Source organism: Chlamydomonas reinhardtii, chromosome 17, assembly GCF_000002595.2.
Source record: "Chlamydomonas reinhardtii strain CC-503 cw92 mt+ chromosome 17, whole genome shotgun sequence".
NCBI classification, from domain to species: Eukaryota; Viridiplantae; Chlorophyta; class Chlorophyceae; order Chlamydomonadales; family Chlamydomonadaceae; genus Chlamydomonas; species Chlamydomonas reinhardtii.
Window position 1 is genome coordinate 4228231 of NC_057020.1, and position 26934 is coordinate 4255164.

At 65.7% G+C, this 26934-nt stretch overlaps 3 protein-coding genes across 3 annotated transcripts; all 3 read left to right on the forward strand.

Annotated features, from left to right (window-relative positions):
• The first annotated feature begins 30 nt into the window (after nucleotides 1-30).
• Nucleotides 31-11396, forward strand: CHLRE_17g730483v5 (uncharacterized protein). Its single transcript, XM_043072417.1, has 9 exons — nucleotides 31-671; nucleotides 946-1308; nucleotides 1450-1719; nucleotides 1880-1996; nucleotides 2199-2525; nucleotides 2674-8973; nucleotides 9113-9402; nucleotides 9685-9994; nucleotides 10242-11396. The coding sequence occupies exons 1-9, from the start codon at nucleotides 282-284 to the stop codon at nucleotides 10308-10310; spliced, it is 8436 nt and encodes a 2811-aa protein (XP_042914876.1). The 5' UTR covers nucleotides 31-281; the 3' UTR covers nucleotides 10311-11396.
• Nucleotides 11397-12040: 644 nt separating this feature from the next.
• On the forward strand, nucleotides 12041-20602 carry CHLRE_17g730516v5 (uncharacterized protein). Its single transcript, XM_043072418.1, has 10 exons — nucleotides 12041-12758; nucleotides 12922-13047; nucleotides 13298-13561; nucleotides 13724-13840; nucleotides 14126-14521; nucleotides 14712-15854; nucleotides 15918-18692; nucleotides 18893-19080; nucleotides 19231-19573; nucleotides 19842-20602. The coding sequence occupies exons 1-10, from the start codon at nucleotides 12420-12422 to the stop codon at nucleotides 19890-19892; spliced, it is 5742 nt and encodes a 1913-aa protein (XP_042914877.1). The 5' UTR covers nucleotides 12041-12419; the 3' UTR covers nucleotides 19893-20602.
• Nucleotides 20603-20650: 48 nt separating this feature from the next.
• Nucleotides 20651-26928, forward strand: CHLRE_17g730550v5 (uncharacterized protein). The gene is made up of 15 exons (XM_001701494.2): nucleotides 20651-20955; nucleotides 21040-21191; nucleotides 21387-21583; nucleotides 21852-21995; nucleotides 22114-22247; nucleotides 22374-22457; nucleotides 22710-22809; nucleotides 22964-23079; nucleotides 23283-23389; nucleotides 23603-23765; nucleotides 23900-24026; nucleotides 24421-24534; nucleotides 24802-25360; nucleotides 25534-25664; nucleotides 25841-26928. Exons 1-15 carry the CDS (start codon nucleotides 20849-20851, stop codon nucleotides 26048-26050), a joined length of 2445 nt encoding a protein of 814 aa, XP_001701546.2. The 5' UTR covers nucleotides 20651-20848; the 3' UTR covers nucleotides 26051-26928.
• The last annotated feature ends 6 nt before the right edge of the window (nucleotides 26929-26934 follow it).

Here is a 26934-nt window from a genome sequence, read left to right on the forward strand (position 1 = left end):
GTGACCCGTCGCAACGGATGTCCCTTTACTGATATGATTTAAGCATGCACAGAGATACTCTTCGCCGATGCGACTTACGTTTCGTGCAGCTGCGGGCAGAATGTCCAAGGACTCCCACTGAGCCGTAACCTGCAGTCCTTCTGAGTCCGAAAGGTATTAATAGGGAAATGAATCGTCCCAATCGAGCCTTGGGCTCAGACTCTGGGGCTAGCGGCTCAGGCGCAGTTGCCGGGGCGCGCGAGGATGCAAACGGTTTGCCTGCAGGGTCAGCAGAGCCCGCAATGCAAGGCACGGCACTTAAGTCAGATAATCTGACAGAAAGTGTTACGGAAGCCACTGGGCGCGGTGGCATTGGTGCCCCAAACGGGAGCCTCGCAACCCGTTTCGGCAGTGCAGCTGCGCCAGTCTCCCCGTCAGCAGCCACCCCGGGGGCAGCGCGAGGCACCCACCCAGGCGTCGGCAGCGCGGGCCGGGGCTTGGGCGATGCCTCTCCGGCTACCGCTCCGGGCCAAGCAGTGGCGGTGGAGACGCCGGCCGAGGCTGCCACCACGGGCGCTGCGGGGCGCAGCCGGCGGGCACGCACGTGCGCGCACGACAGCTTCTTGCTCCGTTTAGAAGGCGACGCCTCCGGTGTTGTGCTAGGCTCACAGACGGCTGCGCTAGCCGTAGAGGTGCGTGGTTGAACACGGGCGCGTCATGACGAACTGACTACTGGTGACATGGACGCCGCGCGGGCGACGCGGCGTAATGCATGGAGAGAAGGTTGGCGCTCTGCATGTAGGGTACTTCGTAATCCGCAGACCCGCGCATGAGCGCACTAGCGTTAAGATGCCGTACGCAAGAACCGGCATTTTCGGTCCCTTCCAAGCGCTTGTGTGTTCCCGCTGTGCTCCCGCCGCTTGCAATTGACACACGCCTGCATGCGCGGCCCATCCCTGCTGACAGGGCCAGCAACAACAGCGCGTCATGCACCAGGGCGAGACGGAGGGATCGCACGACATTGCACAACACCTTACGCAACAGCAACAACAGCAGCAGCAGCCGACCGCGAAGGAGGCGGGAGAGGAGGAGGAAGATCTGGTGTACCGACTGCTGCCGCCGTTCAAGGACGCAGACGCAGCCGCCGCCCCTCCATCAGGGGACGCCACCGTCTCACACGATTTCGGCGGCATGGGTGCAGGGGCGGGATTTCCCGCTGGTAGTGCTCGCGGCGGTTCTGGCGGCGGTGGTGGTGGCGCCGTCGCCAAGGGGCGCTACAGGGATATGTATGAGCACTTGCTTCACGACTTTGAGGGCAACAAAGACGAGGTGGGTGGGGACTCTGCGGCGGCATGGGCCCTGAGGGGAGTAAGAGAACAAGAGCAAGACGGTGCTGCACAAGCTATGGTGCTACGGTAACTTGTGACACGCTCATGACTGTTGGGCTGTTGCGTGTCATGCCCGTGACAGATCCGTGACCGCATCCTGACGGGCGACTGGAACCAGCGGCGCTGCTACCCGCTGGCGGGACTGTGGGTGCGGCCCAGGAGGCAGGCTTCACCGGCGGCTTCGCCTCAGGGTCCTGGCGGAGGGGGCAGTGGAAGCAACGGCAGCGACAGCGCCGGGGCTGGCGAGCGCGAGGAGGGTGGTCAGGGGGAGGAGCAGCTGGTGTGTGCGGCGCTGCTGCGCCTGACGCTGGAGGGCACCAAAGACGCGTGCGGCGCCAAGAGCCACCTGCAGGTGCGAGCGGGGCCGCGGGGGGCGCATGCGTGTTTCGGAGCCTTTCCGTCTGTTGCGTTACTGTTGTTGGGCATGTCGCATGCGCGTTACACGTGGCACACTGGGGTCTAGCAGCTCACCGCGCAGTAACACGCTGCGCTTCTGCCGCTGCCTGCAATAGGTTCTTTACATGTCGACGTGCGGCCCGGAGGCTGGCGGCGAGTCGCGTCGCGGCCAGGGTCTGGGCCGACTGCTCACTCGCTGCCTGCAGCGCTCCGCACACCAGGCGGAGCTGGAGGTGCGTGCTGAGTGCCTGATTGCGGGATGTCGCACATGTCATGCGTAGCATGCGCCGCGCGTGCGATATGCCGTTCGAGTCGTCACGCCTCATCAACTCCCGTGTGCTTCTTGCTCTCGCCCCCGTAAATACACACACGCACACACACACACACACATATACACACACACACACACACACACATCGCCGTACGTATGTGCAGTACATGGCAGTGGTGCTGGCGAGCAGGCGGGTGGAGCGCTTCTGGGCGCGACTGGGCTTCGACGCGCCGCCGCGTGTGAGCGGCACAAACATGGCCCGGCTGGTGTGCGACGCCGGTGTCCGCAACGGCGCCGGCGGCGTGGCGGTGTGGCAGGTCCACCTGCCTACGTTGGAGGCCGCGTCATCGCAGCAGCAGAAGCGGCCGCCGGGTGCTCGGCGTGCAAAAGCGCCCGCGGCAGCCGGGGCGGCGGCGGCAGCTGGGTGTGCAGCGGCGGCGGCGGCCGCACGACATGGGGCGGGGTCGAAGGACTCTCCATTGGAACGCTTGGTGAGTTCCTGCCTTGCATTTTGGAAGGACCGAACGTGTGTGTGTGTGTGTGTGTGTATGTGTGTGTGTCCGTATGTCTGTCTCATTACGGCTGTTGCGACTAACCCATCCTGTGTTCCGGTCAATGTTGTTGCGGCGCGGTGCACAGGTGGTGGAAGCGGTTGACGCTGCACGTGCAGCTCGGCTGCAGGCGCTGAAGCAGACAGGATGCCAACACCAGCAACACCAACAGCAACAGCAGCACAGTCACGAGCACAAGCGCCGGCGCCCTGAGTCAGAAGCGGAGAGCTCGCAAGACGACGATGGCGATTGCGACGGCGAGCCGCGGCGGCGGCCACGAAAGCAGCTGCGGCGGCAACGACGCCTTTCCCAGCAGCTACAGCTGAAGTCGGGTGCAGCGTGCGGCGGGCGAAGCACTGGCAGCGGCAGCGGCAACCGCGGCGGCGGTTCTGTGCCTGGCCTAGATGTCGACAAGCTGTGGGCCCCGTTGGGCCCGTCAAACGTGGCTAACGGGTTCGTGTACCTTGGCGAGTGGGGCTTGCGCTGGGTGCGGGCGCGAGGGCCCGTGGAGGAACCCGTGGACGTTCAAGTGGGTGCCGACGTGTGGGCCCGGCTTGCAGCACAAAAGGCAGCGGCGGCGGCGGCGGTGGCGGCTAGTGGCGGAGGCGAGGTGCCTGAGTCCGCGCCAGCGTCTGCAGCACGGAGTCAGGCCGAGCCGGCTGAGCAGCCGGCCGAGCAGCAACAGCAGCCGCAGCAGGCAAAGGCGCGGCTGAGCTGCAACAGGAACGCGCGCACGGGGCAGCACGACCTGCGGCTGCGTTTCAGCGCGGGCTGGGCGCAGAGCCACCATGCGGCGGCCGGGTGGGGCCTGGTGCTGCAGCGCGTGCCAGCGACGTCGGCCGGGGCCGGTGCGGGCGCGGGTGTTGGAGCCGCTGCCGCTGCCGGTGGCGGTGGCAGGGATGGCGGTGGCAGAGATGGCGGGGCCGCGCACGAGAGCGGGGCGGCTGCTGTTGGTGCAGCTGCTGGCGTCGTGCAACGTCCGCAGTGGGTGGCGACGTTGCGGACCGCCCGCCCACCTGGGTGCTTCGGCCCCCCGCCGCCGTCAGCGGCCGCTGGCGGTGGTGATGGCGCTGGGGTGGCGGGAGCCGCCGTCGAGGCGGATGGCGGCGGGCAGGCGGCGGCGGGCGTGGCTGCGGCAGCAGCAGGCGCAGTAGGTTCAGGGATAGGAACAACAGCAGGGGCAGGCGAGGGCGAGGGTGAGGGCGCAGGGGCAACGACCACGGCGGTTCGGGCAGCTGCGGCCAGGCTGCGCAGGGCAGCGGTAGCTGCCGCGCGCTCGGGGCGCGGCAGCGGCGGCGCGGCTCAGAAGCCCACCAATGGCAGTCACGATGCCGGCGACCGGGTGCACGGCGCGGGGCGGGCGAGCGCGCAAAGCCAAGATAGCGCGCCGCCGCCGCCGCCGCAAGCAAAGCGCCGGCGGGTGGCCCGTGCCGGCTCGGGTGCAGGCAGCCCGACCCCTGCACGCGGCGCGCACAGCCAGGGCTTGAGCGAGGCGGGGCTCTGGCTGCCGCTGAAGGACTCGAGCCTGGGCCATGGAGTTGCTTACATTGGTGACCGGGCCGCAGAGCAATGGCTGGGTGCCGTGGTCTATGCTAATGGCCTGGCCCCTGACGGAGAGGGGGAGCGGCCTGTGGTGCTGCGCCTGGGTGATGATGCAGCAGCAGCAGCAGTAGCAGTGGCTGCGGCGGCTGGGAAGCGTGCTGGTGGCAGTGGCAGTGGCGGCAGTGACAGCGACGGCAATGGCGCAGGTGCAGGTGCATACGGGCGCCAGAGTGGGAGGGACGCAGCAGGGGCGCACGCGGCAGGGGCAGCGGGCACGCTGCGTTGCAACCTGCACCGCCGGACGGGCCGTTGGGAGTGGCGGCTGCGCTTCCCCAGGTCTTGGGCGCGGGCGCAGGGCGCGGTGCCGGGCTGGGGCTTCCTTCTTTCACGGGCCGCGGCAGCAGACCTTAGCGGCGGCGCGCGAGAGGGCGCGGGGCCTGGAGGTGCCGTCACGGCCGCGGGCCCGAGCAGTCCTGAGGCGGCGGCAGCTGATGGGCTGGACAGCCTTGTGGCGACGCTGCACGTCTCCCCCCCGGCCGAGACTGCTTCAGTGCCCACGGGTGCGGTCGCGGGTGGGGTCGCGGGTGCAGATGAGGGCGAGGATGTGGATGTGGATATGGATGTGGATGCAGCAGCCGCTGGTGTTGCGCGGGCGCCTGGCAAGCGCTGGCCCGCGGGCGCTCCCGGCTCGTGGATACCCGTGAGTGCGCCGGCGCTGCAGTGGGGCAAGGCCTACGTGCCCAAGGGAGTTGTGGGCGAGCTGCTGTGCGCGCAGCAGGCGGACGCGGGGCTGCCAGACGGCATGATCGTGCCCGTGCGGATGCTGGCCTCCAAGCACGACGTCTGCTCAAGCTCAGATGCGGGCGGCAGCGGTGTTGGCGTAGGCGGCAGCAGTGCGGATGCTGCAGTCGGAGCAGAGGAGGCAGTAGGGGCTGTAGCGGGGGCGGCTGCGGACGTGGGTTCTTGGGATGGCTCGCTCAAGACTGTCTACGACAAGAATGGCCACGCCAAGTGGTTCCTGGTGTGGGGCCGGGCGGCGATGAGGCAGCACGTCCCAGACGCCGCAGCGCTCGCCGGCCGGGCCCACTGGCGCCTGGCCCGCGTCCACACAGGCGCCTCGGAAGCAGCTGCCCCAAGCACGGGCGCGGCTGTGGCGGCGGCGGAGTCCGCGGCTGCGCCTGCCCCTGATGCAGCGGGAACGCTAGCCGTAGCAGACGCACCGTCAGAGCGGGCCGCAGCACCTGATGGCGACGGCGCCAGGGATGCTGCTACTGCCGCTACTTCCGCCGCTGGTGCTACTGCCGCTACTACCGCTACTGCCGCTACTGCCGCTACTGCCACTGCTGCGGGAGGTGCGACTACAGCTGCGGGAGGTGTCGTGCCAATCCATGATGCGCTGCGGCGCGTGCTGAGCGGTCAGGTGCAGCTGGCGGCGACCCTGGCGGTGGGCACTGCCCTGGGCCCCACGTCTCCCACCACCAAGGGGCCTCACAGCGCCCTCGTGGCCCAGGCACCGCGGGCGGAGGCACGCCGACCAACCCGCCAGCAGGCCTCCCCAGCAGGCACAGCGCGCAACGCAGCCCCGGCGAAGGCGAAGGCGTGGGGCGCAGCAGGCCCAGCCGCAACGGAGGACGCGCTGGTCGCGCTTGCAGCGGCGGACGCGGCCACTCCGGACGCGGTATCTGCAGGAGGGTCGCTTGGGAGGGGCGGCGCTGCCGCGGCCACGGCCGCGGCCGCGGGTGCTGCCGCCGTGACGGAGGGCGTTGCGTCTGGCCGTCTCACGCCACGCAAGGGCCGGCTGGCAGCTGCAGTGGCTGTAGCAGCAGCTGCGGCAACGTCGAAGCGGGCTGCTGCGGCTGCTGCTCCTTCTGCGAGGCTTAGCGCTCATGTCGGCCTGCATCCGAAGGGGCTGAAGGGCCGTGCTGCTGGTGGTGGTGCTGCTGCCGCTCCTGGTACTATTTCGGCTGCTGCCGCGGCCGCGGCACCGCCCACTGCTCCTCCGCAGCCACAGCAGCAGCACGCGGGCGCTGCCGCCGGCAGTACTGGCGGTGCAGAGCAGGGCTTCGTCCCCCTCACGGCGACCGCGCTGGACCACAGCCGGGCCCCGGTGCGGCGCAGGTTCGTGGCGGCATTGCTCGGTAGCGGCGTGCTCGCGCGAGGGCTGCCGCTCGAGCAGGCAGTCAGCGTCAGGTTGATGAGGGGCGGCCGCCCGCCGACGCCACCATCGTCGTTGCAACAGGCGCGTCCGCAGGCGCAGACAGGTCCGCAGGCGCAGACAGGTCCGCAGGCGCAGACAGGTCCGCAGGCGCAGACAGGTCCGCAGGCGCAGACAGGTCCGCAGGCGCAGACAGGTCCGCAGGCGCAGACAGGTCCGCAGGCGCAGACAGGACCGCAGGCGCAGGCGGACGGGGCAGCAGCAGCAGCCGCGGCGGCTGCCTCCCCGACCGCGCGAGGGGCGAAAGCAGCAGCGGCAGCAGCTGTTGCAGCGGCAGCAGCTGTTTCTGCTGCTGCTGCGGCGGCTGCTGAATCCTCTGCGGCAACGGCGGCGGCTGGTGGAGGTGGCGGAAGCGGCGCGGGAGGCGCGGTGGCGGCGGCAGTGGAGGCTGCAGAGGAGGTGGAGGAGGAGGCGGCGGTGTACGGGCGGCTGTACACGACCCCGCCGTCCCGGGTGCGGCCGGGCTACAAGGCGCGGTGGGTGCTGACGTGGCCGCGGCCCTGGCTGCCCCCCGCCTCGTTGACACCGGACACATACGTCCTCAGGCTGCGCCGGTTCGACGTCACCGGCGCTACAGCTGCTGCTACAGCGGCGGCGGCTGCGGCGGCTGCAGCGGCGGCGGCTGGAGCAGGGGCTGCCAGTAGCACGACCGCGGCGGCAGCTGACACAGCAGACGTGACGCCGCTGCAGCAGATACGGTCCGGCGCGGCGCAGTTGGTCGCGGTGCTGGTGCGTGGCAGTGGTGGCGAGAAGAAGAAGAGGTCGGGGCGGACAGCGGCGCCGCCACCAGCAGTTGCAGCGGCAGGTGTGGGTGGCGCTGCTGCTGCTGCCACCGCTGCCGCTGCCGCTACCGCCGCCACCGCCGCCGCTCCAGTGGCGGTCGTACGGCCACTTGGCCGCGCCGCACATGCCGCTGCTGCTGCTGCTGCTGCCGCCACCGCTGCCGCTGGTATAGCAGCTGCTGCTGCTAGGGCTGGGGCTGGGGCTGGGGCTGGGGCTGGGGCTGGGGCTGGGGCTGGGGCTGGGGCTGGGGCTGGGGCTGGTACTGGCGTTCGTGGAGCAGGAGCTGTGGCAGCAGGGGCAGCTGCAAAGCGTGGCAGGTGCCTGCTTCAGAGTAGTAGTGCTAGGAAGCGTCGGCGCAGCACTGCTGCTGGGCTACAAGAGGAGGAGGCTACGAAGGGTGATGAGCACGGAAACGCCGTGCCTGTAGACGGAGGCGGTACCGGTATGTCTGGGGACGAAGCCTCAGAGGATGGGGTTGACTCTGACAAGGAGTGCGGGAACGTGGGGGCAGCTGCAGCAGGAACGGCGCCGGCGGCCCAAGGCGGCGGCAGCAGGCGCCGAGGCAGCGGCGGGCGCTTTGCCCCCGCAGCCGCTGCCGCTGCCGGTACGGCTGCTGCTGCTTCGGTTGCGGCTGCTGCTGGTGCTGCTGCCGCGGTTGGCGGTGGCGGCGTCGCCCCGGCCGTGACGCTGACTGCCACGTCCATGCGGCGCGGCGTGACGCTGGTGCGCAAGCAGGTGGTGGCGGCGCTGATGGGCTGCGCGGCGCGGCGCCTGGCGGACGTGCGGGTGTCGCGCACCGAGCACCTTCGCGTGCGCTTCGTCGTCCCCGCCACTGCAACAGCATTAGCAGCAGCACCAGCACCAGCAGCACCAGCAGCAACAGCAGCACCAGCAGCAACAGCAGCACCAGCAGCAACAGCACCAACGTCAGCACCAGCAGCAGCAACGGGACGTGTTGCGGCGGCGGCGACGGCACCGAGCGCGACTGCAACGGAGGCGGTTGGGAAGCTGTACACGTACGACATAAAGCCAGGCCCAGCAGCACGGTCGCAGCAGCAGGCTGCAGCCAAGAAGCGCAAGGCTGGCGGCGGGGGGCGACAGCCGCAGCTTGACCAGCAGACCAAGTGGCTACTGGCCTGGCCGAGGTCCTGGCTGGCGTCCATGCGGCTGCCGCCGGACATCAGTTGCCTGCGGCTGTCGGTGGAGGAGGCGGGCGCCCGCCGCGGCGGCGGCGCCGCAGGCGGTGCTGTAGGAGGCGGCGCAGTCGGAGGGCGAGGAGAAGGAGGTGGTGGAGGCACGGGCACCAGCAACAGCGATTTGCTGCAGCGGCTCCGGAGCGGGCAGGCGAGGCTGGTGGCAACGGTGGTGCGAGGCGGCGAAGGCGCGGGGCCGCTGCTGGCAGCGACGGCGGCGGCAGCGGCCGGCGGCGCGTGCCGCGGGGGTGCGGCGGCTGCGGAGAAGGAGCAGGTGGAGCGGCGGGGAGAGGACGAAGGCGAGGAGGCTGTTGCCGGCGACAGCAGCGGCAGCGACGACGATGACGTGGAGGGCAATGGCGCCACTAGCAGCGGCGATGACGCCGGTAACCCAGATGGGGATGACGACGACAACCCAGATGAAGAAGGGAAGGCTGTGGGTGCTGGCGAAGCATGTGCGGGCCGGCAGCGGCGGCACGGTCCGCATGCGGGGCCTGTTGCGGGACCGGCGGTTGTGGGGACGGCTGTGGTGGTGGGGCCGGTACTGATTGGGCCGGTTGCGGTGGAGGTGGTGCGGGGCGCGCTCCTGGAGTCTCAACATGTGCGGCGGCGTCTTCGGGAAGCACTACTGGGCGGCGGCGCGCTGGCGGAGCTGGTAAGCACCAGTGATGTGTGTGTGGCGCTCTGCGGTGCTCTGTCGTGCTCTGTGGTGCTCGGTGTGCAGGCGTGTGCGTTTGCAGCGCCACTGACGCCCTCGCTCTGGCACGGCGCGCCGCACCGGGTGTTGTCCCCAGGCAAGGCAGGCCTGCTCCCCGCACGTGCTGCAGCAGCTGCGAGCCAGCATCGAGCCGGGGCCGGCCGCAGCAGCTGCCACTGGCGCAGATGCTGGTGCTGGTGCTGGTGCTGGTGCTGGTGCTGGTGCTGGTGCTGGTGCTGGTGCTGGTGCTGGTGCTGGTGCTGGTGCTGGTGCTGGTGCTGGTGCTGGTGCTGGTGCTGCCAATGATGGCCCAGGCCGGGGCGTGGGCGTCGTTGTGGAGCTGCGGACGGGCCCGGCCGCGGGACTGAAGCTCATGCTACAGGCTTTGTGAGTACGGTACCGTGTATGACGCAGCAAGCAAGCACTAGGTTTGCCGGGGCTACCGAATGGGGTTGCCTGCAGTTCTCCTTCCCCATGATACGACACCTTGCAACGACCGTATGGGACTGACTACCTGCAGCCTGTGGGGCTACATGCAGTATGCTGTATGCGGCGCTTGAGGACGGCAAGGCGCGTAGCGCATGCAACCGAGCCGACTGTCAGTTGCCGTCTGCGCCCCTGGCAGTAACCAGTAGCTGCCCCTTTGATTGCTGGTGCTGACGTGTGCAGGCCGCAGCCGCAACCGCAACCGCAATCGCAAGCACGGGACGGCGCGACGGCGGCCCCTGGTGGCAGAGGCAGGGTGCGGCGATACCGGCAGCAGCACCCGCAGGAGCAGCAGCGGAGCGGCGGTGAGGACGTGGCGGTGGACGTGTCATGTGTAGTGGAGCTGGCAGCTGTGGGCAGCGACAGCGCCGGCACCAGCATCGGGGCTGGCGCTGGCGGTGGCAGCGGCGGCGGCGGCGGCGGTGCTGTGTTCAGTGTGCGAGCAACCGCCCTGACTGGTGGCCTGGAAGACTCGCTGCGTTGTTTGGGTCAGGTGAGAGGGAGATTGAGCTGGCGGACTGCTTGGGCCACATCCTGAAATCTTGGCATTGCCAGGGACAGCATTGGAGCCTGCCCTTGGTAGGCTTGGGTGCAGCATTGGATTGCACGTGTTAGTTTTGGGAGTACTATGCTCTCATCTTCGCGTGTGGCTTCTGTGCACTCAGTATGTGTTCCGCTCACAACACGCACAGCTCTGGACTGCGACCCTGGCCCTGACCCTGAACCGTCCCTTGGCGCAGGTCGAGGCACTGGACGCGGTGGTGGAGTGGCTCCAGGGTCTGGGCCGTGGGGCGGCAAAGCACGGGTAGCCACGCCGGCGTGTCAAAGTGGCGTGTATACACAATTGGTGCACCCGCCTGAGGTCTCCCGAGGAGAGCGGGCTGGCGTAGCCAGAAAGGCCGACCCCCGCTGCCCAAAGGCTGACATACAGGGCGACAGGGGGGAAAGCGAACAGAGGCGGGGCGGTGACGTATGCGTGTGGAGCACGTTCCCACGGCCGGCGCCGCACAGGGTGACCAGGCTTCCATGAGCGCAGGGCCGTAGGCGCAGGTTCTGGACTGAGAGGTGCGCCGTTTGGGGGTGTGCCAGGGGTGCGCGGCGTTCGCCAACTTGGGTGTGCCTGTCAGAACATGTACATCTGTTTTTGCTGCACTGCGCCCGTGTTGCAGCGTCCGTGTCAAGCAGCGACACAGTCCACGGGAAATTTGGTGGAGCGCGCAAGCAGTGTTGCGGCCCCTGTGCGCGAGTAACGTTTGATTGTCTATATACTGGGTACGGATTGCAGCCTACATCTGGCCACACGGCCGACCGGCGGGGGGGAGACGAGGAGTTTATTTGGCACCTTGCAACTTGCAAGCAAGCGCATGTCTCCTGGCCACCTTTTGTTGCATCAGGTGCAGCTCCCTGGGAGACGCCACACGTCACGACCGTGGGGGTGGAACCAGCGCTCGTATCTTCCTTCGTTCGGAACGAAATTTGCCCCAAAAGGCCTCTGGCGGACGAAATTTTTGTGATGTTAACATGAAATTTCGGCCAAAACGCACGGGATCTTGGGGGGTATTTCGGCAAACAGACGAAGACATTTTTGGGATTTCGGCCACTTTTGGCCAAGGACAGGGGGGTCCAGCGGCTACTCCACGGCCGAAACCTGCGTGGCATATGGTAAGAAGGCTCAAAGGGCTGTATCTATGGGTGTTGACGGCGGGAGACAGGGGTTCCCCTGGCGGGAGAGTGAGGTTGGGTCGGCAGGAAGCAGGGGAGGAGTGGGCGTGTCGTGTCGGTGTCGACATCGTGCGGGTCGGGGGCGGAGCCCCCGGAAAAATTTTGGGGGTCAACGAAGCGGCGGCAGCCTGTTTCGTCAACTAAACGAAGCCATTTTAAGGAATTCGGCCACTGACGCCGCCCCTGCCTTCGTAAGATACGAGCGCTGGGTGGAACCGTGGAAGCCTGGGGGGAAGCTTGGTAAGGCGGCCATTGCGATCCTTTGCGACAGGCGAGTCACCGAACGACCCGTCCATCCAGAATGCACGGAAGCAGTTTTGCCACACGCACACGGTATCCGCCATCACACGACAACGGTTCGGGAAAGAAGAGTTGTTTGTGTAAAGGCAAAGTTACTCCCTGCGCGGTCATGGGCACGAGGGCCAGCCCGTGAACAGCACTGAGCCACAGAGTTACACGCCACCCACGACACATCTGTGTGGTGCTATCGCCTGGCCGGGCGCCTGGAGCGTGAGGAATGCGCATCAGCAAACTTCCAGCCAGCCGCCAGCAACTTGTTGGTACAGTAACTCCGGCGTTCGACCAGCCATGCACTTCTGCTCTGCCACTGCAAACTGTCTGCCGACTGCTTGGGGTATGGGCATCAGCTGCACCTTACGGGACCGCCTAAACCCTGTCCCATCACACACCCACGACACATCGCAAATGCCAGGACACGTCGCGCTCCACCCCGCCCTCCCCTCCCCTGCCGCACGCGCCACTTCCCGCCCCTAGCTCCCTCACTACAACGCGACGCAAAACAAAACTGCAAGGCAATCTGCACTTCCAGCATTGACACGACGACCTGGATTGGTCAACCAACTTTTCAAACCATTTAGCATGCGCTACCTCTTGCAGGATTCTTTTATGACTGTATCTGTTACTATCCTGTATTTATGTTCTCTTTTACAAGAGTATTGCAGAGCACTCGAGATGTCAGCTGCTTGCAAATTGAATTCAACATGAAGCAGCTTAGCAGCTTAGGCTGCGAGTGCGACACAAAGATAATAAGACAGTCCTAATGATAAACATTCAGGGGAATGCACTGTGAGGTCAGTGGGTGTTGAGCCCTTCACCGAATGTCGGTGTCTTCGCAGGCATTCTGCCGCGCGAGCGCACATCAGCAAGGCACAGGGCTTGGAGCACATGCAGCAGCTATGAGCCCCGGGCCGCAGCCGGCGTTGGGCTCACAGGAGGTTGCAAGTATTGGTGGCAACCCCCGCCCCGGCACCAGCAGCGCCCCATCGATGTCTGTCGAGTCGTCAATCGCTGTTGTGCCCGCGGCGCCCAGCCTTTCAAGCGGCCAAGCATTCGACCATGGTACGGCGCCGCGTCGAGGCGCCACAGCAGCGGAAGCAAACGTTCAGGCTGGGATTGGCGCGGGACGTAGCAGGCGGGAGAGCACGCCCGCACACGGGGCTCGGATGCAGGTGCTGGTGACCGAGCTCGTGTTGGGCTCACAGGCCCTCCGAAACGGAGTAGCAGCAACCGGACAGGTGAGCTGAGAGCTTTATAGGGGCGCCAGCAGCGTTGCAGAAACCTCTCTGCTGTGCCCAAGGCGTGCGTGGTGCATCGAAGGGCTGCAAGTCGAACATGCCGAGATGGGTACGGTACCGCCCTGCGTGCGGACTTCACAGCCTGCTGTACCGCACGGTGCAGGAGGAGCAGGAGGAGGTCGTATATCGGCTTCTGCCGCCGCTGCGGGGTGAGGACGGGGAAGACAAGAGGCGGCACGAGGGCATCCTGAAGCATCTGGCGCGGGACTTTCAAAGGAATAAGCCTGAGGTAAGCCGCGTGCCTGTTACGTTCCTGCGTCACAATTTCGTGACATTTCTGCCCACGACGTGTGCGCTTGTCAAGCGATTGTTGTTAGGTCATACAGTGTGTTATATCGCCTTGTCGTTTCGCCTGTGGCCTGTGGCTGTGTCTGCACGTGCCTGCATGAGCGGCTGGGTGCCGGCCTCACATGGTGGACCCATGAAGGGATCATGATGGGTCAGCCGATTGCTGCAATTCTGTCTCATGCCCATAACAGATCTGTGACCGCATCCTGACGGGCGACTTGAACCAGCGGCGCAGCTACCCGCTGGCGGGACTGTGGGTGCGGCCCAGGCGGCAGGCGGCACCGGCGGCTTCGCAACAGGGTCCCGGCGGAGGGGGCAGTGGAAGCAACGGCACCGCCGGGGCTGGCGAGCGCGAGCCGGGTAGCCAGGGGGAGGAGCAGCTGGTGTGTGCGGCGCTGCTGCGCCTGACGCTGGAGGGCACTCAGGACGCGTGGGGTGCCAAGAGTCATCTGCAGGTGCGAACGGGGGCGCGGGGGGCGCACGCGCATGTTGGAGCCTTTCGTCAGTTGCGTTGTTACGGTATTTGGCATGTCGCATGCGCGTCACACGTTGCACGCTGCGGTCCAGCAACTCACCGCGCAGTAACACGCTGTGTTTTCTGCCGTTGCCTGCAATAGGTTCTTTACATGTCGACGTTCGGCCCGGAGGCCGGCTGCGAGTCACGTCGCGGCCAGGGTCTTGGGCGACTGCTCACTCGCTGCCTGCAGCGTTCCGCACACCAGGCGGAGCTGGAGGTGCGTGCTAAGTGCCTGATTGCTGAGAATGCCGCGCGCTTGGGCCGCACATTGTCTTGTTCTGATGGCAGCTTCTAGATCACTGCATGAGCCCTAATGTACGACACATTGGACCTGTATCTCGGACCAACCACGCACACCTAGGCCTGCCTGCGTTCCGGCTGGCCTGCCCGGCGTATATGTGCGGTGACATGGTGCCCGCGACGTGGAGCCCGGTTGTCCGTGCGCTGCTGTGGCTTGTCCACGCTCCCTCTCCTCGTGTGGTTGCTGCACCCGCGCCCGCAGTACGTCACCGTGGTGCTGGCCGGCAAGCAAGTGGAGGGGTTTTGGGGCAAGGTGGGCTTTGCGGCGCCGCCACGCCAAGCCGGCGCATGCCTGTCCGGCGCCGTGTGCGCCTGCAGCCGGCGCTACGCGGCCGGCGGCTCGGCGGTGTGGGTCTTGCACGTGTCGGAGCTGCAGGAGACGGCGCAGCAGGCGCAGACGGCGCAGCAGGCGGCGGCTGTGGCGGCGGATGTGGCGGCGGATGTAGAGGCGGACGAGGAAGCGGCTGCGGAGGCGGCTGCGGAAGTGGCTGCGGAGGTGGCTGCGGAAGCGGGGGCGTCCGGGCTGCAAAGCAGTGGCCAGGACACCGCAGCGGCGGCACAGCAGCTGGAGCGGGTGTCACGAGCCGTGGACGGTCTGGTAGGTGTAGGTTGAGGGAGGGAATTAGGGTTGGAGGTAGGGGTAGGTTTGGAGGGAGCGACCTGCAAACTTGCTTACTCACGCGCAGCAGTATAGTTGGCACATGGCACCTACCGGTGCTGCTCGTATAGGCTTTTGTAAAGCGCAGCCTTAGGCCACTGCGGGTGCGCTTCGCTGCGTATGGCTGTAGGTGCGAACGGCGATGCAGATCGCGCAGACGAAACGGATGCAGCGCCTGTTGAATGGGCCTGCACCGGACCAGCGCAAGCGGCGCCGTGAGGAGCTGGCCGCAGGGCAGGAGGACGCGCGCTCGCGGCAGCCCTCGCAGCCGCCGCAACGGAAGCTGAAGACGACGGGCGCGGCGCCAGCTCCAGGCAGCAGCGCCCTGAATCTTTGGCTACCTCTGACGGAAGGGAGCATGCAGCGCAAGTCGGTGTACATACGGCACGAGCAGGCGGCCCTGCTGAGGCGGGCTGGGTGCCTCGGCCCTGAGGCAGTGCGGTGGAGAGTCGGAGCAGACGTCGCGGCTGCCGGTGGCGCGGCGGCCGCTCCGGGGGCAGCGGCAGGCTCTGCCGGAGGCAGGGACAACCCGGAGGCCGCAGCAGCGCCTGCGGCTGCCGCGGCGGGTGCAGGGCAGGCGACGGGTGGCCAGGCGCGCACGCGCTTCATCGGGTTTGAGCCTGGCAAAGGCAGCAGAAATACGCGCCTCAACTTCGTGCCTGAGTGGGCGGAGCAGCATGGGGCGAAGCCGGGGTGGGGCTTCTTGCTTTCGCGTGCAACAGGCTCTGGCGGTGCAGGGGCGACAGCAGGTGGGGGCGCAGACGGCAGGGCCTGGAGCCCAGAGGGCGCGATGGGCGATGCAGGCGTCGGACCTGCTGGCGCTGGGCCTGAACCGCGGTGGGTGGCGACGTTACTGGCGGCACGCCCGCTGCATTGCGACGCCCCCGTGCCGGGGCATGGCGCCGACTCGCCGGCGAGGCCACCGCAATCCGCGGACGCAGCGGATGCAGAGGCAGCGGGTGTGGCGGCGGCGGCGGCCGTGCCGCCGGCCAGGGCACCTGCAGCAGCTGCTGCACCTGCAAAGGCGGCGACGGCCCCGGCCGCACAGGCGGACATAGTGCGGAAGGCAGCGCTGGCGGCTGCTCGCGGCGTCTGCACTGGCGGGAGGCTGTTGTCACCACCGCCGGCGGTACGGGGCCCGCGACAGGCAGTGGCGGCTGTTGCAGCGGCCGCGGAGTGCAGTGCCGTGGGTGCTTCATGCACAGTCACGCTGACTGAGTCGGGCGTCCGTGGTTGCAAGATCTCTATCCCGAAGACCGCCGCCGCAGCGCTGGTAGGCTGGCCGCAGGCGGCAGTGGGGCTGCCAACGGGTTGCGTGCTGCCGGTCTGGCTGCAGCTCAAAAGTCCTACTGGGCGCGGCGGCACGGACACGGAAGCCGCTGCTGCAGATGGCGGGGGGCGCTCGCCGCATGCGGAGACGGCAGCGCTTACGCCCGAAGTCATGTCGCTAATTACGAACAGCAGCAGGGCTGGGACAAACAGGCGGCGCGCGATGGGGTGTGGCACCTTGAGTACCTCCAAGCGTGTGTGGTATTATTCCTGGGCCGAGAACGCGTTGAAGCCGCTTCTAAGCAAGTCGCGAAAGTCGCCGCTCTGGCACCTGACATGCCATGAGATCGATGCTGCCACCACCCATCCCACGACCGGCGCTGCAGCAGCAGCAGCAGCAGCCCTTGTCGGTTCCGCTGACATCAGCACTGGTAGCGGCGTGGCGGCCGGAATCGGTGCTGGTGCATGCGCCTCCGCAGGCGCTGCAGACATCGCCACCGCAGCGCCGCCCGGCGTTGGCGCTGCCGCGCACGCTCCTTCAGTTTCAACTGGGGCAGCGGCTGATGCGGTTGACGGGGCAGCATCAACAGGAGCAGCGTCAGAGCCTGCGGTCCAGCCGGCCGCAGCAGAGGAGGTGCCGGTGTACGAGCAGCTGCAGCGGCTGCTGGACGGCCGGTCGTATCTCGTAGCGAGCCTGGTGTGGGAGGAGAAGGACGAGGCAAAGGACCCATGGATACCTGGCCCCGTCGCAGCTATAGCAGCAGACGCAGCAGCGGAAGAAGCAGCGGCAGCAGACACTACAGCAGCAGACGGAGAAGCTGCAGCAGGCGCGGCAGCAGACACGGCAGCAGGCGCGGCAGCGACAGCGAGCAATGGCGCAGCGGGCATTTATGCCGGGGCTCCTGCGGATGCGGATGCGCCGGCTGCCGCTGCTGGCGCGGAGGCGTGCGCGACCGCCGCCCCGCTACAAGCCTCTAGCAGTGCTGCCGCGGGTGCAGGCGCATTGCCGCCCGTGCGGGGTATGGCTGCAGCAGCTGCTACGACTCCTAAGGCTGCTGCCGCGGCAGCTACTTCCAATGTGACTGTTGCTGCGGTTGCTACGGAGAGAGAGGTGACTTCTGACAGGACTGCAGCTGGGGCCGTTGCCGCAACAGGAGCCGCAGTCCAGTCGGGCAGTACCAACGCGCCCCCGCGTGCTGGAAATGTGAGCGGCACGCCAGCGCAGGGTTGCGCACCACCGCAAGCGGGGCCTCCGGGGCTGCTGCTGGCACCGTTGCCGGGCGGACCGAAGCTGGCGGGGCTCACGGCGGCTCGGCGCGCTGCTGTTCCGCCGCCGCGACCCGCACCGCTGCAGTGGCGGCCTGCTGCGTTTGTGACTGGGCACACTGACTTCAGTCTGGACCCTGCTCCCCACTGCTCACCGCCGCCGTCGGCAGAAAGAGCTTCGCCGGCTGCTGCGCCGGCCCTCCCTCGCGCACCTGCAGCGCCAGCACCAGCGCCGGCGCCCATCACGCGTTCGGATGTGGTTGCGGCGACGCGCGCGGGTGGGACGGCGGCGTTCACGCCCGCGGCCGCTGCATCGGCGGCAGCAGGGCTGGCAGGTATGGCAGCGGATGCCGCGGAGGCCGCTGCAGCGGCAGCTGTCGCCGTGTCGGAGCAGGCGGCTTCCCCACGCGCGAGGGAGAAGACTCCCGCAGCGCTGCAATCGGTGGCCGACGCCAATCTGTTCCAACGCATGATGTCTGTCAACGCCGCCAACGCCAACGCCGCTGCCGCCAGCGCCAGCGCCTCCGATGCACTGGCAGCGGCCAGGGTGCGCAGCTCAGCCGTGTTGAGATTTGCGGCTTTGGCGCCGGTGGCGGAGCCACCTCCTCCACGGCTCCGCGGCGGCTTGCCAGGGCCCTGCGGCTTACCAAGGCCCGGCAGCTTACTAGGGCCCGGCGCGGTGCCCCTGAACGCTGTGACACCATCGTCAGCGCTGGCGGCAGCGGGCGTCGCAGGTGCCGCACAGCGGCCTGGGCGGGGCCCTCCCGCAGCCGTGGAGGCGACTGGTGGCAGCGACGGCAGAGGTGGTGGGGCTGGCAGCAGTGGCAAGACGCAGTGGAGGATTCCGCTCACGGAGGCGGCGGCAATGGCTGGTGGCGGCTACTCTGCGGCAGCTGCTGGTGGCGGCGGCCTCGGAAGCGGCGCCAGCGCCGGCGCAGGCGGCAGTGTCGACCGCCGCCCCCAGGAGTTAAAGCGGCCGGTGCAGGCTGTCCTTGCCGAGGGGACTGCTGCAGGGAACCACCGCGAGCCCCGCACCGCCGCCGCTGCTGGTGGCACGGAGCCTGACAGAGGCAGGCCCGCCAAGCTGCCGTGCCACCGCGTCGAGCCGGCGGCGGCAGGCCTGGGCGATCCAACATCCACAAAAGGCGTGGAAGCCCCGCCGGGCCCAAGGATGCGCGACGCTGCGCTGATGGCGGGCTGCTTCGGGGGCGATGCTAAGGTGGCAGCAGTAGCGAAGGTCAACACGTGGCAGCGTGTGCAGCAGCAGCAGCAGCAGCAGCAGCAGCAGTCCAAACCAGCAGGAGTTGAGGCCGGCTCCAGCACCCACACGCTTGCAGCGGGGGATGCGGCGGCGCACCCTGCTGCGGCCATGATGACGGCGGCGGTGGTGGCAACTGCGGCGACAGAGGCGGCGGCGGCGCCGACTGCTTCCCAGGGCGTTTTGCCACTGCCTTTGTCACATCAGCAGCGACAGGCGGAGCAGCAGGTGCAGCAGGTGCAGCTTGAGCCGCTGCTTGAAATTGGACACGTGCGGTGTCAGCTGCAGGCGGCGCTGGCGCCCGCCCTGCCTTCCCTGGTGCGTGCATGCGTGTTCTTCTGGGGCCCATGTCTGCTCCCGGTCACGGCACGGTTGTCGGTGGTGTCCACGGGGAGCTGCACCACCTGTGCCTGCGTGCTGACGCGTGCCAAGCTATTGCTCATGGCTTTATCCAAGCTACGGTTGCTGCAACGGGCTGCCCCCTGCTTACTCCTTCTGGCTGGGTTGTGTGCGTGCAGGTGCGCTGGGTCCTGGGCACGACGCCAGAGGGCCGGGCGCTGCTGGCCGCCGGGGCTGCTGGCGCTCGGTCGGCGAGGGCCTGTCATGAAGGGAAGGCTGCGCCTGGTCCGCTCCAGCCCTGCAGCTGGCACCTGGTGGGAGTGCGGGTGGGGCACGCTGCAGGCCTCAAGATGCTGCTGTCATTCACGTAAGCCATCCAGCGCGTTTGGCTGCTATACCGTGTTTGAAAGCTTACCCGTTGCCGGCTTGCTGTGCGAGCACTGAGCAGGCGTGTCTGGCATGGGTTCCATGCGCCTTCCATCACGGCCGGCCAACTCCTGCGCATCATTCCTTGCAGGCCATTGCCAACCGGGGCTGCGGCGGCTTTGTCGGAGGCGCGGGCGTCAGCGGGCGCAGCCACCGCCGCTTCGGCTGCCCCGGCCGCTGCCGCTGCACCCGCGGCTGCCGCATCTCGGGACGCGACAGCAGCGGGAATGACTGGTGCTGATGGTGATGCTGCTGGGCTGCTGCTGCAGCAGTGGCGGGCGGCGGGCATCTTGGCGTGTGTGGTAGACATAGCGCACACGCCAGCGGCGGCCGTTGCCACCAGCAGTACGGGCGGTGGCGGCGGTGGTGGTGTCCGTGTGTGGGCCAGGGCGCGGACGGGCGGTCTGGAGGACGCCCTGCAGGACGCGGGCCAGGTAAGTGGCAAGGCGGGAGCATGCACTACAGCATTTCACAGCATTTGCTGCGTGGGGTGGTGCGAGTTATCACCGATACCGTACGGTAGGTGTTAACATTGCTTCACAGCAAAGTGCAGTGGTGCACAGCGACCTCACCACGAGGATGTGCCAGCCACCACAGCTCTTACCACAGCTCTTGCCGCACCGGCTGCACCTCATTACCATATGGCGGTTGCCCGTACAGAAGGGCCTGCTCTTGAGCACTCTCCATCGCTGTGGCACGCAGGTGGCTTTGGAGGAGGTGACGACGTGGCTACATGGGCTCATGCGGGGGTAAAGGCAGGCGGCAGCCAGCGCGCGTGTACTTATGGGGAATGTGTATTTATTTGTAGCTGAAGATGCGTGCAGTTGGCTTCGTATAAACTCTGCACATGCCAACAAGGTAGGTAGCTTTGACATAGTTGCGGCTCAGCCGAGTTCTCCTTGTTGATACCGAAACATGACACTGCATGGTGTGGGGGGGTAAGTGACATGTGTTTCGCATACCGTCACGTCGTAGCTATGGTATCAGAGTCTGGCAGGTACGCATTGGCCGTACACCTTGCACCATGGCATGTGATGCGGTTTGCAAGCATACAGATTGCACGTTGTGTTGCCGGACCAACACCGAGTGATTCGCCGTGCGGCCTTTCCAACCAACGGTGCGCATGTGAACGTGCGCGTGTGTCTAATTGGTACTACGAATGGGCTGTGTGACGAGTGACATGTTGGTGCTTGACGCCTGGCCAGCCTACCACTGCTGCTGCACAACATTGTGCTCCTAGAGCCACAGTCCACATGGAGTAGCCGTGAGGTGATTGAGTGGGCCCGGCGGGCGCTTGGGCGGGCGTCTAGCGCGTCACGGTGGCGAAACCGCTTTTTGCTGGGCACAGGAATTGTGTCACCCTGCCTCCAGGTGTGTTGACAGAGTCATGAAGTATGTTTTGGCGCCGATAGCTCTTAAGCAACGGTCCAGATTGCAGGATGGGTAGGAAGGACCAGCGAAGTGCGCTTTCACCACCGACGCAGGCATAAGTGGCCAGGTCCTGCATGCGTATCACTTGTTATGGTCATCTGCGAGTCAAATAGAATTGTTTTGCTACACAGTTTGTCAGCATTCACTTGCGGAACGACAAGCCGTTGGCACTTGAGTGAAAGAGCCAGTTTCTTTGCGTCCACAAGTCGCTTCAAGCTTTATACTTGTTCCTGTCTACTGAACACCCGGTAATTCCCCGAACGTAGGCGCTGCGCAAAATGCTAGCCAGTTTAGTCGTCCTGACGCTACTTGCGGCAGCAACACCATTCGTGATAGAAGCTCAGGTCAAGCACAACTATGGAAATCTGCTGGATATGAGCTTCAGGTAGGTAGACTGGTCACGACATGTCCGAGGGGCATGTCCGAGCGTCGCTTGCCAGTATGACTCCTTCTTGCTGCCTCGCGACAGGTTCTATGAGGCTCAGATGTCTGGCAACGTGCCTTCCTGGTCGCGTGCCTCCCAGGCGGTCGGCGGCTGGCGCAACAAGAGCCACGCCCTCGATGGCACTGGCCCAGGCGGAGTGAACCTGGACCTGTCAGGCGGCTGGTATGACGCGGGAGGTAAGCGCAAAGCAGCCCAAATGTCAACAATAAAAGCAAGCGGCGGTGATCTTAGGATGCTGCTGGCATCGCTGACGACGTACGTGTTTGTCGTCCCCCGGTTTTATCCCAGTTGCGCCTGCCTCATGTCTGTCCGCTTAGACGCACACCAAATGCGCCCTTGGCCCTCTCCCACCCACGCCTAACCCCCCACAGATCATCTGAAGCTACATCTGCCTCTGGGCGTGTCGGTGAGCCTTCTGTCGTACGGCGCCCTCACCTTCGAGGCCGCCTACCGCGCCGCGGGCCAGTGGGACATCGCCGTGCGCAACCTGGACTGGGCGGCCTCCTACATCGCCAAGTGCCACACACAGGCCAGCGACACACCCGCCTACAACAAGTTCGTGGCCCAGGTGCGTGCGAACGTTCGTGCGTGGTTGGGGCTGTGGGTGGGTGTGCAGGGAGGCTACCTAGGCGCGTGGTCGTTGACGCGTGGTCGTTCATCCATATCAGTACGGATTGCACGCTCTTGCATGAGGGCACGCACGCACCTTACTTGGTTGCCTTCGATTGACCGCCGCGCGTTGCAGCTCAGCAGGGTCTGTCGACGTCTGCCTGCCAACGAGGTATCCAGTTCCTAGTCGCATGGCTTACACTTCCCTTTCTTTTGCCGCCCCTCAGATTGGCGATGTGGCCACGGACCACAACACCTGGTGGGGCCGGCCGGAGCAGCAGCCCGAGGGCGGTGCCCAGGGCTCTGCGGGCTATCGCCCCGTGTGGCTCATCACCACCGCCAACGGCAAGGGCGCTGACATCGTGGCGGAGGTGGGTGCGCCGCAGGCGCGCAACAGTTTCTGAGGAGGAAAGGACAGAAGTACGTACGGCTGCTGCCCGTTGTCCTAGCTATGCAATGGTCGTGAAATGTATCGCATTCCTGCCGCAGGCGGTGGCGTCGCTGGCCAGTGTTTCGCTGCTCCTGAAGCGCCCCGGCGCCTACTCCAACACCACCAAGGCCGCGTCGTTCCTCGCGCGCGCCAAGCAACTCTTTGAGTTCGCCAAGACCCTCAACTCCGGCGTGTAAGTTTTCCTGCATTATATCCAGGAAGGTGCCGGGATTTGTAACAGGGGCAACAAGCAGCCGCCCGTTTTCGCCATTGGCGTTCCGGAAAGGTCTCAAAAATGGGACCGCACATGCAAATGCAGGTGGGCGCCGCCTGAGGGGCAGAACGCCTACACCAGCTCCAGCTGGAATGACGACATGGCCTGGGCGGCCGCGTGGCTGTGCAGGTGCGGTGCGGTGCGGTGTGCGCCGTGCGTGCGCCGTGTGTGTGCCGTGTACGGCGTGTGGGGCATATGCAGCGTGTGCCGTGGCTTTGGGCGTGTGGGGCATGATGAGCGACGCTGTGGCCTGGGAGGCAGCAGACTGCTGGTGGTGCTTGGGACGGCGGAGTGCCGCTTCCCTGTGCTAAGCGATCAGGCACGTGTACGCAAGCACCCTTCCTCACGTCTTCACTTGATGTGCCAAACGTGCAAACACAGGGCCGACGTGGACGCCGGCGCCTCCGCCGCGACCAGCTCGGCGTGCAGCGTTGCGGTGTCTTACTGGAAGCCCTTCATCGGCAACGCCAACGTCTATGGGGTGCGTGGGTGCATGTGGGTGCGCGCCTCGAACGAACCAGCAGATTGCACTCGTAGAGTTGTGCTGCTGGGCTTCAAAGCGGCAGGAATGATCCCTGCGCACTGGACGGTTGTGCCAACGTACACGCCTGCCCACACGCCGCGCGCCCTCGCAGGACGTGAACTGGGACCGCATGGCTGGTATGGCGGCGGTGCTCCTCCGCGATGTGGGCGCCGGCACCGCCACCGACGTCGCCACATACAACACCGCCATCAGCAACATAATGAAGAGGTGGGCGGCGCTGTGGGACGGTGCCTTGGGGCCGGGTGGGAGCAGCACCCGTGCATGTGATGCATGGATGATAGCGTGGGCAGCCTGCATGCCGTGGTGGACCTAACCGTGGATGGGCATGGACTGTGATGGGAACCGTACGAATTTATCCGAAAGCACCGGGACACGCATGCTGACGTGGCTGTTGTGTTGCCATGCGACAGGTGGCTGATTCCCTCCACCCAGACTTGCGTCGGCGGCGCCGCACTCCCCTGCTACACCCCCGGCGGGCTGGTGTGGCGCGACGCGTGGGGAAGCAACCGGCACACGGGTGAGCATAGTGGGATGGCTCCTGGCCTCAGGACGGAATAGCTGTGAGCAGGTTCTGCGGATTCCTGAGCAGTGACAACGAGTGGAGTTCACATGTGTACCGTACATCCGAACGTATGCAAATGCATGCGCGGTCAGTGATCCTAGGCAGCAGGTGCTAGTATCTGACTTGTAATTGAAACCATCCTCTGGTGTTTTGCACACGCGTTTGCAGCCAATGCGGCACTGGTGGCGCTGGCGGCGGCGCGCGGTGACGCCGGCGCGGGTCTGGAGGTTGCCTACAGCACGCGTGTGAATCGCAACTGCTGGGCGCGAAGCCAGGTCGACTACATGCTCGGCAGCAACCCGCAGAGCCAGTCATACGTGGTCGGATACAAGTGAGTAGGCGTACGGTGTTGTCGGCGTGGCATGTCGCATTGCATAATGGGTGGCAATGTGGCAATGCACGGAACGATGCGATGCCGACCCTGCGCCGTACCGATTCTGTCCATGCCCTGCCAACACGCCGCAGGCCCACGACCTCCCACAAAGCTCCTGAGAAGCCGCACCACCGCAGCAGCAGCTGCGCCACCAACTACGCCTCCCCCTGCACTTGGGCCGCCCTGGACAACACGGACCCCAACCCCAGCGTCTTGCAGGTGCGCGCGCGCGCACGTCCGCACCTGCAAAGGCCCGTGTTGATTCTTGTATAGACCGTATCTGTCGTGTAATGCATCCCATATCTGAGAGGCACACTTGCAACATGATTGTGTACCTTTGCAAGGAGAACGTGTAATCATCTCCTTGATAGGATAGTCAAAACTGCGTCCGACTTTCAAAATCCACCCCCGACGACTTCTTCGACATCTGCTGCCGCATTCGCTGTTGCCCATACCGTATGCACACACACACACACACACACACACACACACACACACACACACACACACACACACACACACACACACACACACACACAACACCTGTCCTCCTCGCTCACGCCAATGGCATTGCTCACTGACAATACTCCCCTCGCGCTATGGCTTCCACCAGGGCGCGCTGGTGGGCGGTCCGGACCGCTACGACGCCTACACCGACAACCGGCGCGACTACGTCAAGAACGAGGTGGCGCTGGACTTCAACGCAGGCTACACGGGAGCGCTGGCGGTGAGCTGGGCTAGATAGCTGTGATTATTTCGTGGCGCGGTTCGGGTTGTAGGCGTTTGGTTCTTTGTGCTGTGGCTGGCACGCCACTGTCATGAGTCTCAACCAAGCAACGCCATGCATCTCGGTTCCAGCCGCACGTATGTATGTGTGCCTGCTGCCTCTGCGGCTTCCAGCGGCTTCAACACGTCGCCGGCTTCTTCGCCGCGCCCCTCGCGGCCCTCGCGCACCCTCATCACTACTATCTACTCGCACCTGCTGCATGTGTAGGCCCTGTCCGGCCTGGACGCCGCGATTACCAAGGCCGGCTGCACCTGGAGCTCCTACTGCTCCATGGCCTGCACAGTGCCCGACGCTGGCCCCACACCCTCGCCTTCGCCTCCGTCACCGGCCCCACCCTCTCCGGCCCCGCCCTCACCGGTTCCGCCCTCTCCGGTTCCGCCCTCCCCGTCTCCCAAGCCCTCCCCCTCGCCCTCTCCTTCCCCGAAGCCCTCTCCTTCCCCCTCCCCCTCGCCATCGCCCTCCCCGTCTCCCAAGCCCTCCCCCTCGCCATCGCCTTCCCCGTCTCCCAAGCCCTCCCCCTCGCCGTCGCCGTCACCGTCGCCATCGCCCAGCCCCACCACCTCCACCTGCAGCTCGAGTGACTGGGCGTGTGCGGCATGTGCCAACACCTGGGTCCTGGACCAGAACGCCTGCCGCACCTGCGTCTCCACCTTGCGCGCCAAGGGCTTAGACGCCGGCAAGTGCATCAACTCGTGTTCCGGCATCGCCACCGCCGCCCTGCAGACCGTTTGCATGGGCACCTGCGTCCCCAACTCCGCCGCGAAAGGTGCGTTTCCGTTTCCTTATGGTCGCATGCCACCCCATAAATCCTTTGCTGCCTTATTAGCGGCTATGTGCGCCAAGTGTCCAACGCCTCACACAAGTCGCAGCACCACCCGTGCATGTGCTCCGCCTCGCACACGTGCCTTTCACGCCACGCCGCATGTACACATGCCGCAGGCGTTGACTGGGCCTGCAACCAGTACTGTGGCACGACGCTGCTGGTGGGCACGGACCCGGCTCGTTCGCAGCAGTGTGGCACCTGCATCTTGGGCGTGTCCAACCCCTGGGACTGCTCCAACTGCATCACGGTAGGTTGCTCCTATCCCTTAGGCGCTGCGCGCACCGAGCGACAGCAGAGCGGGGCTGCGAGGTCACAATAACTGAGGGCGCGGACCTTACATTTCGGAGAAGTGGCTTTGCTGCGAGTGACCGAGTGGTAAGGTCCTGAACGTCTCCGTGCCTAAATTGATCTGCAACGTAACAGGTGACCAGCGGCCTGTCTGATGCGGCTGCAGCCCGCACTTCCTGCATGACCTGCCTCACCGCCACCACCATTGGCGGCTACGCCTGTGGCGAATGCAACAAGCTCGCCACTGCCAGCGCACGCAGCGCGTGCCAGGCGTGTGTGGCGGGCGGCAAGGGCGTATGGGAGTGCACCCAGCCGAACGCCGGCCGCCGCCTGCTGCGCGCGTAGTCACCGAAAGCAAGCAACCGACCGTGTTGCCATACGTCTTGTGCCGGCTTATCGTTGCGCGTGGAACAAATTGATGGTGCCCCTTACAGTGTATGCGGCATGTACAGCAACGCAGTGACCTGTGCGCGTATGCCTAGGCCACATAAGCAAAAGAGAAAATCCACCTAGCACTCAGCAGCATGCCGCTGCTTTACTTCAAGCGCAGGGACTTCACCCTTGCTCTGGCTGATAAGCTCTGTTGTGTGAGCGGCTGATACATACATACATCCCCGTCGTTTGCGTGGATACACGCATGAAGAGCCCAAGCATGCCTCTCTGGTATGCACGTTCCTGTGATGCCGCTGGAAATGCGGCGGAGCTTTGCACATATGGACTGACTGGATCGTGTACAGAAACAGGACTGAGTAAGAGCGAAGACTGCAGGATCAGGCAGGATTTAAGCATACCGCATGCTGAAAGGCATTGAAAGATCAGTAGGTTGAGCTAGATGGTGCCGTACTGGATGCTGTGTGGTGGGACTGCCGGTCACTGCCGGCAGCAGGCATGCCGCACATGTGTGCAACGGGCTGCAAAAGTCCTGCATCGTTGATACTGGACATTCATTCACTGGTAGTCCGTTTGGCTGCATATTCGGGCGAAGGCACTGCGATGCAGAGCGCTGTGTTTCAGCTGAACCGTGTGAATATTGTGACGGTATCCATGCCGCTTTGCATAGGGCGTTGGAACTATCACCTGCTAGCGTAGACAGCCAAGGCTGTAGGCAGGATGGACGTTTGGACGTGGCCCCATGGACTCATTGAGGCTTTCCCTTCATGTTGATTTGGACGGCTAAGTGACCCTGCTGGTTGGCGTGTCCCTTCTTGTAACGTTGTGGTCTCAGGACA